Below are 12,609 nucleotides of genomic sequence, written 5' to 3' on the forward strand. Positions count from 1 at the left end.
ATCTCCTGACCTCATGATCCGCCTGTCTTGGCCTCCCAAAGCACTGGGATTACAGGTGTGAGCCACCATGCCTGGCCCAAAAACATGATTTTTAAAAGTAGCTTTATACTAGTATATAATTTGGATGGTCCTATAAGTTATTTAGCTATTTTCCTCTTGTTGGATAAGTTTGAGTAAAGACATTTTAAAATAACCTAATTAATATTTTGATAATAAATAAATTATAGGAATTTTTATCTAAGGAGTCTTTATTCCTTAATGGGAGAGAACACTGTACTGTTGTTATAGGACCAACAGGTTTGTATGCTCACTGTGCAGTAACAGACTAGTGCACTGAGACAGTAGAGTTTGCAGCAGAGAAAGTGTTTAATGATTACAGGGCACCAAGCAAGGAGATGAGGAGACCCTCAGTCTATCTCCCCGAGGAGTTATGGCCTGGGGCTTTTAAGGGGATTTTGGAAAGCAAGGGACTGGAAAATTGGCGTCATTGGTCGGTCAGGGTAAAGAGGATAAAAATCATCAGGCTGTAGAAACTGCATTATTTGGGGAGTCAGGTCTTTGTGGGGTCCTTCATACCAGCTGGCATCAGTGGGGTCCTTCAGACCAGCTTTGAGTCAGTAGTTTCACTGGCACATAGGATCTGAAGGAATTTCTCAAATGGAAAACGTAGCATTTCATAATGTTCAAGTTATCTATAGAGCAGTTAAGGGTAACGATAATCTAGGGTCTGTGTGATTCTAGGACTATAGGCAGTGAACTACTATAAAGAAGCAGGTCAGAGAACAAGCAGACCTAATGATGAATGCTGAATGTGCTGCAAGCTTGGTTTATGTTTGTTTTTCTTCCTTGATTAATTATATAAAGTTTATATAATTGGTTTCACTCTTATCACTAAGATATCAAAGAGAAAGAGGCTGAATGGCTGCTTTTTTATCTGGCCCATGGGCTCCTGCGGGAAGGGAGTAGGGGTAAGGTGTCACACTGTGGCTTTGTATGACCAAGACCTAGATTTAATCGGTATCATCAAGGGTCAACATGAGCCAAAATGCTAATTTTTTTTTTCTTATTACCATTCTTAAATTAAGCTACAATGTATTTATAGTGAGAAATTCTTACTGTTAGGTAAGTTGAGACATCTGTAGCAGTTAATAAGTTCTGTTGAACCCCAAATTACTACCAGAAAATTGCTTGGTAAATACAGATCAGGATGAACTCTAAAAACCAGACCAACTTCAGGAAGTTGTGTTCTTTCATGGTTTTGTATTAGCCATTCGTAGACACAGACTGAATTGAGCTCCACTGTGATCCCATCAACCTCTTAGACACTACAGCAAGTTAAAAAAGCCTAGAAGTGAAATTCATCATCATGTTAAGTGTTTATTGTAAGAGATGTCAGGACAAAGTCCATGACATTATACAGGACCCTCTTTATGAAGATAGTCAGGATAATGCTCCTTCTGGCCTTACTATTAGGAATTGTGTGATTTTAGTTTGTAGTCAGTGTGTGAATTGAGTAGGTTTTCTTGATGGCTGCTAGTGTGCTTACAGCCAAATTTTCTGCCCATCTATACCAAGTATACTTCATAGTATGCATTTTTATTTGCTCTATTTTATGTTCTATCCTTATTTTTTCCTTTAAAAAAAAAAAATCTGGCCAGGAGCAGTGGCTTGCATCTATAATGCCAGCAATTTGGGAGGCTGAGGCAGGAGGATCACTTGAGCCCAGGAGTTTGAGACCAGCCTGGGCAATATAAGGGAGACCTCCTGTCTCCAAAAAAAAACAAAAACAGCAAAAAAAAAAAAAAACACACGTTACCTAGGTTTGATGGCTTTTGCCCATAGTCCCATCTGCTTGCAAGGCTGAGGTGGAGGATTGCTTGAGCCTGGGAGGTCAAGGCTGCAGTGAGCTTTGGTAGCGCCACTGTGCTCCAGCCTGGGTAACAGAGCGAGACCCTGTCTCAAAATAACAAACAAAAAATCCTTATTTGTATAAATTCCTATCTATTTGATGAAATTTTCCAGATCCATGCCATCTATTAGATTTCCTTCCTGAGCATCAGACTTAAATCTAGCTACCGTCTAGATACCTTCACTCTCCGGAACTCCAAACTCAGCAGTTCCACTACTTAACATCTTTCCTCCCTGTTCATCTTTTATAACTTGTCCCTTCTCATCTCTTCTCAGTCTCTGAATGATCCCCAGTCACCTGATCAAACCACCAAAGTAAAAATATCTTTAAGATTTTTCCTTCTTTCTCCCACATGCCCTGAATCCAGTCATATAGTCCTTTTATTTTGCCTTTCTCAAGTACATTCACTTTTCTCCATATTCACTGGCATTACCCTTGGAGAGGCCACCATTATTTCTGTAACTACTACAAAAGTCTCTAATGAATTAAACTTTCTGCTTTATTTTGCTCTCCTCCACTGCATTTTCCACATTGTAGCCAGGATTATCCTTTTTAAAATAAAACTCAGACCACATGATTCCTCTGCTTTAAAATGCATTAATCACTGCTCTTCCTGACTCATTGGGATAAAATCACAACCCCTTAACACAGCTGACAAGGCCTTACAGGGCAGTTTATTGAGTATCTTACCAGCTTTATTTCTAACCCATCCCCGATCCCATGCTCAAGTCATTGTTTTTGTTTCTCCAGTTTCTGAAAGTTAGTATGATCCTTCTTTCTACCATGAATTCATACACACTGTGCACCTTGATATGAACGTTTTCTCCTTTTTTCATCCCGTTTCTTCCTCCTTTTTCTTTTCATACTCATCCCTCAGTCCTCAGCATCAGTGGTATTTGTCTTAGTAGCCTTCTTGACCATCTGGATTAGCTATCCTTCAAATATAATTTCAAACCATCCTATACAGTATCTTCTTACTGCACTGAAAACTCAAAGTAAGAGAACTCTCGGTTGCTTTTTAAACCCCAGCATCTAGCACAATGCTGAGTACTTATTGTTAGGCTTTGTTCTAAGGGCTTTGCATTATCTCATTTGATTGTCACAACTCTATGAAATTTGCATTATTTGTATTCTCCTTTTATAGAAGAAATAGACACAGAATATTGAAATGACTTTCCCTAAGTCACACTGTAAGTGGCCAAGAATTGGACCTTAGCAATTGATTTCAGAGTCTGAAGACTTAACCCCTACTGCCTCCCTTCCAAACAAATGAATGATAAAACCTGTTTTGTTATCTTGATACACTTCATCGTTTTGTGCTACCTTAAATCTGTTATAGAGTAGAAATAAGGCACAGTACAGAAAGTTGGAAGACAGACTCATACAGTCAACAGATACTAAAGTTCTGACAGTATACCTCATCCGTGCTCTTCCCTAAAATGCATGTGTTAGAAGAGCATAAAACCCTTTTTTCTGACAGTGATAGAGATTCTGTCGGATTCCTGCTAGTTAATGCCTCTTTTTCTACCTAGTAGAGAAACTATCTGTCTTGTAATGGTAACAGTATAGTTTTATATTAGTGGCAAAGATTTAGGAGTCACTCTGGCTTCTAAGTGAAATTTGGGATATACCTTACATCTTTTTTTTTTTTTTTTGAGACAGAGTCTCACTCTGTCGCCCAGGCTGGAATGCAGTGGTATGATCTTGGCTCACTGCAACCTCTGCCTCCTGGGTTCAAGTGATTCTCCTGCCTCAGCCTCCCGGGTAGCTGGGATTACAGGTGCACACCACCATACCCGGCTAATTTTTGTATTTGTAGTAGAGACAAGGTTTCCTCATGTTGGCCAGGCTGGTGTCAAACTCCCGACGTCAGGTGATCCGCCCGCATCAGCCTCCTAAAGTGCTAGGGTTACAAGTATGAGCTACTGGCAATAAGGAACTCCTTTTTCATGCACCCCTCAAACTTAGGGTTGCACCCGGCCTTATCAGCTACATCTGATCTGATTTGCAAACCATCTCCTAGGGTAGAGTCATGCTGTCATGGCTAATCTAGTTCACTATATGATTTTCAGTGACTTCCAATTTTAGAGAATGACTTTATTTTCAGTTCTGAAGATCTGTCTTATTTAAAACATACAGCTTCTCCCTTCCCGCACATGTACTGACTGTACTTAGATATTGAATAACTTTTAGTAAATCTGGGTGTCTGATTGTTCAAGCCTCTTACTAGAATTTATACAATATATGATGAATTTTTTAATTCCCTTTTTAAAACTAGGTTCATGAAAGAAGTGTCCAGTCAGACTTCCTACTAATCATCTTGAAGGAAATTTTACAGAAACGTTCTGATCTACACTTGATTCTAATGAGTGCCACTGTGGACAGCGAAAAATTTTCTACATATTTCACACACTGCCCCATTCTCAGAATTTCAGGAAGAAGTTATCCTGTTGAGGTAAGTTTTCTTTATAATGTGTGTATAAGCAGAAACTGCATTCCCACCAGGTTCTTTCCCTAGAAGATGGGCACTTGTAGTCAGAGGCCAGAACTATTCCTAGGTACAGTGAGTCGACAGACGAGCCGGACACAGCCTTAAGAATCAGATGGCTGTTACTGCCTTGCCTGAGGCTGGATAGGAGAGAAAGGAGGGTACTGACTCAAGACATCGGTGAGGGCTAAAGAACATAAAACTATTTTCACATGAAAATCATTGTATTCAGATTAAGAGTTGCTGCCCTTCCCTGGTCATCTAATGGCTAGTGGAAAAAAAAAAAAAGAGTGGCTACCTGGCAATAAGGAACTCCTTTTTCACCCACCCCTCAAATTTAGGGTTGTCTTTGAAGCTTCCTTTCTACTTATTCTATTCTTGATTCTTAACCTTTTCATTTCAGCTGATACAATCTACTCTTAACTGTTTCACATTATATGTATATATATAAATATATCTCATAATGTAATTTGTCCTGAGACTTTAGAGACAATCCCTCTATGTCAACCAAGTCTTCATTCCCAAATAATACTAAAAATTTTTTTTCATAATATTCTAAATTAGCGTTTGTTGACATTCAAAAGGTGGTGTCCCCTGTTCTCTTTAAAATGATATTTACTGAAACGAATTTGAATTCACCCATTTATATGACTTATTCTGTGCAGGTTTTTCATCTTGAAGATATAATAGAAGAAACAGGCTTTGTACTGGAAAAAGACTCAGAATATTGTCAGAAGTTTCTGGAAGAGGAAGAAGAAGTAACCATTAATGTTACAAGCAAAGCAGGGGGAATAAAAAAATATCAGGTAAAAAGAAAATATTTTGAAAGATATCAGATAATGATATCCAGGGCCTAACCTGCCACAAGAGTTTCAAAATCATATGGTTAACACAGTGAATTTGAGTATAATTTGATAGATGAGGAACAGATCTGAGAATGAACAAATTTTAAAGGTCATTTCTTTAATCTTTATTTCATAGACTGTAGTCTTTGATTTGTGATACTTTGATTGTCCTCTTACACTATTCTGGGCCATCTAGGTACGCATGCAAAATCAAGGACCATACAAATTAGAAGCAACTTCTTTTTGTAACAGTGATCAGTTATTGAGGAGTACATTAGTAGTGATTTTTCTCTACTTTGTCTCAACCCCATAGGTGGTCAGGATAGGGCAAGTCCCAAATCTAGATCCTTGCCATTGGTTTTCTTAGCCTCTGTCCTGGCAGGAGCAGGGCAGAGGCAAGATGGTGATAGGTAGATAGTGATAGATAATTAGATAGATAGATAGATAGATAGATAGATAGATAGATAGATAGGCAGATAGATAGACAGACACATACATACATACATACATACATACATACATACATACATACATAGTGAAGCTGTCTAGGGCATAGTTCTTCCTGGGAAGTTAGTCTCAATTACATGTTTTCAGAAATATCACAAAAACAATGTTATCCTGCATTTTAGCCAGTGGTACTAGATCCAGCATTTTTGTCATATCCATGATATTTCATGCATGTTTCCAATTTGATAAAAACAAAGTTATCTTTATATTTTAATTAAGCAGATAGACAAAAATTAAATTTTTAAAGCAAAAATTAAAATCTTGCCCTAAAACCCCAGAGGTAAAAATTACAAACTAAAGAAAGACTTTAGAATATAATTATTTCAAAAGAGATTATTGGAATTCAGGAGCCAAAGTAGAATGTAGAAGGAATGAGCCAGGTGCAAACTACTTGCTAACGTTATGACCTCTCTTGGCCTGGCTGCTTTTTAGTTGTCACAGAATGATGCATACATGATTACAGTATGTTTTTCTACAATTCTTTTAGTATGTATATGCCAAGATAAAAAGGTTTTGCTATACCTAAGGGCTGGATGACATTAAATTATAGGACAGAGATGCTGATACTCTCACCACTATTAAAAAGTATACTCTTCCTGTATTTTAACAAAATAGTAATGGTGACAATGAGAAAAATATAGATTTGAATGAATGCAAATGCCACCTTTTTTCCTTCTTTGTCTTACAAAAATACTTAATATTTTTATTCAGCTCCCTCTGGTTGGATTTCTTTTAGGAATACATCCCAGTTCAGACTGGAGCACATGCTGATTTAAATCCATTTTACCAAAAGTACAGCAGCCGCACTCAGCATGCTATTCTATACATGAATCCTCATAAAATCAACCTGGATCTCATTTTGGAACTTCTTGCATACTTAGGTATATTTCTATTTCTAATGGGTCTCCATTTGATTTGATAAAGCATTTCTACTAGCTGGAGATGTTTTATTAATGTTTTATATGCTGTTCCTTATCTTCTTATTTTGAATATTGTATCTTTTTTAAAATTTCAGATAAAAGTCCCCAGTTCAGAAATATTGAAGGAGCAGTATTGATCTTTTTACCAGGCCTTGCTCATATTCAGCAGTTGTATGATCTTCTATCAAATGATAGAAGATTTTATTCTGAACGGTAACTACACATCTTCATTATATTCCTGGTAGTTTTAAAATAGGAAAATATTTGGTACATCAAAACCCTTGATCAGAGTTTTCAAAGTCTTTTCACCATGGGTTAAAATTACCTATGGGGAAGTAAGATTTTTTTCTTTAAACACTTCCATTATAACATGTTATCTACTAAAAATTTTTAGGTACTATATTCTGCATTTGTTCCATTTTGAGACAGATTCTCTCTATGTTGCCCAGGATGGAGTGTAGTGGCATGATTGCACCTTTAGCCTCAAACTCCTGGGCTCAAACAATCCTCCCACCTCAGCCTCCTGAGCAGCTGGGACCACAGGTTGTGCACCACTACGCCCAGCTAATGTAAAAAATTTTTTTCATAGAGACAAGGTCTCCCTCTGTTGCGCAGGCTGGCCTCAAACTCTTGGGCTCATGTGAACTTCTCACCATGGCCTTCCAAAGTGCCAGGATTACAGGCGTGAGCCACACTGCCTGTAGCCTTCATCTTCTTCTTTTTTTTTTTTTTTTTGAGGCAGAGTCTTGCTCTGCCGGCCAGGCTGGAGTGCAATGGTGCAATCTCAGCTTACTGCAACCTCTGCCTCCGGGTTCAAGTGATTCTCCTGCCTCAACCTCCCCAAGTAGCTGGGACTACAGGCGCACGCCACCACGACCAGCTAATTTTTATATTTTTAGTAGAGATGGGGTTTTACCATGTTGATCAGGCTGGTCTCAAACTCCTGACCTTAGATGATCTGCCCATCTCGGCCTCCCAAAGTGCTGGGATTACAGGCCTGAGCCATCGCACTTGGCCAGCCTTCATCTTCTAATAAGATTAAGCAGAGGGAATCCTGTGGTTAAAATATAAGATGTTGACTCCTGCCAACCCGCTAAATCATGCAAAACTCCAAGCAAGCTGCAGTTTATCATCCATATATATTTAATCAGCTGTTTACTATATGTTTTGATAGAGTTTATTACTACTGTAGTAAATCATATAAACCACTTCAACATTAGAAAGAACATTAAAAAAATTTAATCCTATTTGCATAATTTGTTTATATTCTTTGTGATGCATGTATATGAGGTTTCATTGTACAATTCTGTAAATGTGTATGTTTAAATTTTTTCGTAGTAAAAAACTTAAAGTTGCTTGCTATATGCAAATAAATTTTGTTATTCTTTGCAGTGTCTTCTAAAGAGAAAGTCTTGCTAAGAACTATGATTTTAACTTTCAGATATAAAGTGATAGCTCTGCATTCTATTCTTTCAACCCAAGATCAAGCTGCAGCATTCACACTTCCTCCTCCAGGAGTCAGGAAGGTAAAATTTAGTACAGCAAATTTATATGTGATCCACCTGAGAGTATTTTATGATGGCAGTCTAACTTTTTATCATCAAAGACAGCTGTTAAAATTAAGTGCCTGATAGCACATTGCCAACTCCAAGTGTTCTGCACCTTACCATCATCAGAAGTGAACCCAATGTTACAATTCAAGCATTTGAATATTTACATTATGTGCTATTTAAGGGAGATGACTTCATTGAGGGAGTGCTAGTTGAAAAACATGGTATGGATGTTGCCTGTTGAGGAAAAAAAGTCACAACTTTTTCCCAAGAAGGCATCACAAAGGAGATTGGATATTTAAATCCTGGGAATATTCTTGTTGTTCTCTAGGCAGATCCTCTCTGATGATTTTTATTGTACACAAACCATTAGGTAGGTCACAAAGCTAATAAGTAACAGAGCCAGGACAACAACCTAGTTCTCATTAATGTGATTTTTTTTTCCTAATAATAGTGAAGGGTTGTGCTAAGCTGTTTCCATTCTCTACCCAGTTCCCCATTCTACTTATGTTTTTTTGTTCTGAGACCGAGTTTCAAAACAACACTCCAGCCTTGTTGCCCAGGCTGGAGTGCAGTGGCACAATCTCGGCTCACTGCAACCTCCGCCTCCTGGGTTCGAGTGATTCTCCTGCCTCAGCCTCCTGAGTAGGTGGCACCTGCCACCAAGCCTGGCTAATTTTTGTATTTTTAGTAGAGACAGGGTTTCGCCATGTTGGCCAGGCTGGTCTCAAACTCCTGACCACAGGTGATCCTCCCACCTTGGCCTCCTGAAGTGCTGGGATTACAGGCATGAGCCGCCGCACCCAGCCCTACTTATATCATTTTTAAGAGATTGACTAGAATTAGGGGAGTGGTATTTTTGTTGGAATAAAAATCTGTATTTTAGATTTAGTCTAATTAGTAAGCTAAGCTGACAAAACTAGAGTAAATTAAAATTACACAGTAATAGCAAATAGATTGTAAATTTTTGTGACTGAAATTGAAATTCAGTTTTTAAATTTCATCAGCTCAAACTAATTTAAATAATGATATATTCATGAAAGTAGTCTAAATGTTTTAAGCTTTTTGTTTATTTTCAGATTGTTTTAGCAACCAATATTGCAGAGACGGGTATTACTATTCCTGATGTTGTATTTGTAATTGATACTGGAAGAACAAAAGAAAATAAGTAAGTTTAAATTTCCCAAATCAAAACATGTTTAAACTGGAAAGAGGTTGGGGCTCTTGAATTCTTGGGAGAAATCCTAAAATTATTTAGGGAAAATCCTAAATGTCCTAGTTCTGTCCAAAGCAAAAGCCTTAGAGAAACTATAGGAAACTTTAAAATATCCGAGAGTAAATGTCAGAATTTCATTTCATGGGTTTTCCCATAAGTAATACCACTATACTGCTACTTTTAGAAAAGTGCTGAGAAAAATTTTCAGAACATAAATTTTTATTGATTTTTTATTTGTAAAATAAATTGTTTAACAAAAAGCATTCTTTGTGTGATTATTTAAAAAAGAAACACGGCTTTTGGAGTAAGAGCTGAATTTAAATCTCTTGAGCAAGTAATGTAACATATAACCTCTCTAATCATCAGTTTCTTCATTTGTAAATGGGTAAAATGAAAATTTCTTTTTATTTTTTTTTTGAGACGGAGTCTTGCTCTGACGCCCAGGCTGGAAGTGCAGTGGCACAGTCTCACTGCAGCCTCCACCTCCCTGGTTCAAGCAGTTCCCCTGCCTCAGCCTTCTGAGTAGCTGGGATTACAGGCACATGCCACCACACTTGGCTAATTTTTTTGTATTTTTAGTAGAGACAGGGTTTCACCATGTTGGCCAGGCTGGTCTCGAACTCCTGACCTCAGGCAATCTGCCTGCTTCAGCCTCCCAAAGTGCTGGTATTACAGGCGTGAGCCACCTCGCCCAGCCAAAATGAAAATTTTATAACTGAAAGTGCGTAGTTCAGTAACTGGAACCTAATAGGTAACTGTAACTGAATTTTCAACAAAAAGATTACTACTGAATAAATAATGTTTATATTGAATAAATAGGACAGACCACCTTTAGTAGTTTACTATAATCTAGATACACTATCCCCTGTTTTAGGAAACCATAGCAATATTTGCAAGGGAGTACCACTATTCAATAAAAAGTAGATTCTTGATTCTTTGAATTGTATCTCTAGAGAAAATGTTTTCAGGGTTTAACTGTATCGTGAAAGGTATGTTGAATTGTAATGGTCACAGTAACACTTCTCAAAATATTTCAAAGAATTATCATTGCATAATTAATAGGTATTCTACTAAATTTAAAAAAGATTCTATGATCAGATTAATATGAGAAAGGATAAGTTAAATAATTTTTTTCTTTTGCCAGACTTTTAATTTGTAGTATATTTAGTATGCAATGTTTACTAAATTATTTAAATATGAAGCATAATTTGAGAACTATCGGTCCACAATAATGGACTTTTCAAGCCTGTGTTTAACTTAGCTGTAAGAGTCAAATCCAGCTTTTTCCAATTTTGACTTAAGTCAATTATCTACGTATTCTCTCCTAAAACATTTCCTTAGGTACCATGAAAGCAGTCAGATGAGTTCGTTGGTCGAGACGTTTGTCAGTAAAGCCAGTGCTTTGCAGCGCCAGGGAAGAGCTGGGCGGGTCAGAGATGGCTTCTGTTTCCGAATGTACACAAGAGAAAGGTATGGCATAGCACTGGAAATGTAAAACACATAAACCAGTATTATGTGACATTTCTGATAATATGTATTTAGTATTACTTTATTTTTCAGATTTGAAGGCTTTATGGATTATTCTGTTCCTGAAATCTTACGTGTACCTTTGGAGGAATTATGCCTTCATATTATGGTAATCTCAAGGGAACTCAGATGGATTTTGTCCTTCACTCCTTTCTAGAAAAGAAAAAAATGAACACTAAAGTTACCTTATATTGCTTTAGATTTTCAACTTTTTTACTCTTCTTTAATATATGCCCTTATCCATCTTATTATAAGTAAATCCACTGTGTTTTGATTTTGCCAGACACTTACACTTTATAGATTAAAATACAGCCTCATAATCTAGACTAGTAGTTCTCAACTGGGGGCACTGTTGCCTACCAGGGGACATTGGGCAATATCAGGAGATATTTTTGGTTGTCATAATTGGACAGGGAGGGTAAATGGTATCTAGTAGGTAGATATCTGGGATACTCCTAAACATCTGACAGTGTACAGGGCAGCTCCCTAAAACAAAGAATTATCCAGCCCAAAATATCAGTAGTCCTGAGATTGAGAAACCCTGACCTAAACAAAGGTCTTTTTAGACTGAAAGATCTGTAATATCCTTCAGTTCTTAGATTTTTGACTCCTATCAAAATCAGGAATGAAGAAACTAAAAATGTGGACTGGAAAATCTAATCCTTATTCCTTCCCCACCCAAACACACACATAGGCTCATACACTCTTCCCCCAACTCCTCTACCCTCATTATAAAAAAAATAACAGGATAGCCCTACTTAACACATTTTACCCTCTTTGCTCAAAATTTTACTGAAGTCAAATTTAGTTCCGGTACCATCTCATTGGGTAATGTTCATTCTTTGATTTCATACCAATTTTATTACTTTTTTAATCTGCAGAAATGTAATCTTGGTTCTCCTGAAGATTTCCTCTCCAAAGCCTTAGATCCTCCTCAGCTCCAAGTGATCAGCAATGCAATGAATTTGCTCCGAAAAATTGGAGCTTGTGAATTAAATGAGCCTAAACTGACTCCGTTGGGCCAACACCTTGCAGCTTTACCTGTGAATGTCAAGATTGGCAAGATGCTTATTTTTGGTGCCATATTTGGCTGCCTTGACCCAGTGGTAAGTCAAACAATGCTGCTGCTGCTTCACTTTAAATATCCTTTGACCAGGAAATTACAAGTGTGGAAACAATTGTTAATTAAAAATTTTTTTAACTAAATAGAATGTCTATACTAACATTAAAACCGAGAGGGCCTGAATGTTTGATTTTTGTTTTGTTTGTTTGTTTGTTTTTTGAGACAGGGTCTGACACTGTCGCCCAGGCTGGAGAGCAATGGTGCAATCTAGGCTCACTGCAACCTCCGCCTCCGGGGTTCAAGCATTTCATGCCTTAGCCTCCCAAGTAGCTGGGATTACAGGCACTTGCCACCACACCTGGCTAATTTTTGTATTTTTAGTAGAGATGGAGTTTCACCATGTTGGCCAGGTTGGATAAGAATTTTTTAATATAATATTTAACTTTTTATATTTGTATACTTGAAAATCTGTTCATCCATTACTTAAGTGTACTGTAAGTACTATTTTGTGAGTGATTTTGGCTTGTCTAAACTTTTGTTTTCAACCCACTTGAAATATTTAATGGAATATGTAGTGGATGATT

The 12,609-nt window shown here is 37.4% G+C and overlaps 1 protein-coding gene and 1 long non-coding RNA gene across 6 annotated transcripts in view; one reads left to right on the forward strand and one right to left on the reverse strand.

Annotated features, from left to right (window-relative positions):
- Positions 1–12,609, forward strand: part of DHX29 (DExH-box helicase 29) — a 52,805-nt gene that overhangs the window by 27,433 nt on the left and 12,763 nt on the right. For all 5 annotated transcript variants that reach the window (XM_055253154.2, XM_055253157.2, XM_055253155.2 and 2 more), the window contains 9 exons: positions 4,188–4,364; positions 5,063–5,203; positions 6,486–6,630; positions 6,765–6,882; positions 8,111–8,195; positions 9,299–9,387; positions 10,777–10,905; positions 10,996–11,071; positions 11,844–12,068. In XM_055253154.2, the coding sequence (XP_055109129.2) occupies positions 4,188–4,364; positions 5,063–5,203; positions 6,486–6,630; positions 6,765–6,882; positions 8,111–8,195; positions 9,299–9,387; positions 10,777–10,905; positions 10,996–11,071; positions 11,844–12,068 (1,185 nt within the window). The remainder of the gene's footprint in view (positions 1–4,187; positions 4,365–5,062; positions 5,204–6,485; positions 6,631–6,764; positions 6,883–8,110; positions 8,196–9,298; positions 9,388–10,776; positions 10,906–10,995; positions 11,072–11,843; positions 12,069–12,609) is intronic.
- The window catches only part of LOC134733454 (uncharacterized), a 51,444-nt gene that overhangs the window by 3,023 nt on the left and 35,812 nt on the right, over positions 1–12,609 (reverse strand). The window contains exons 2-3 of the long non-coding RNA XR_010116909.1: positions 11,043–11,115; positions 10,781–10,918 (exon numbers count right to left, since the gene is read on the reverse strand). This is a non-coding gene — a long non-coding RNA (uncharacterized lncRNA). The remainder of the gene's footprint in view (positions 1–10,780; positions 10,919–11,042; positions 11,116–12,609) is intronic.

This window comes from Symphalangus syndactylus, chromosome 18 (genome assembly GCF_028878055.3).
Source record: "Symphalangus syndactylus isolate Jambi chromosome 18, NHGRI_mSymSyn1-v2.1_pri, whole genome shotgun sequence".
Lineage (NCBI taxonomy): Eukaryota > Metazoa > Chordata > Mammalia > Primates > Hylobatidae > Symphalangus > Symphalangus syndactylus.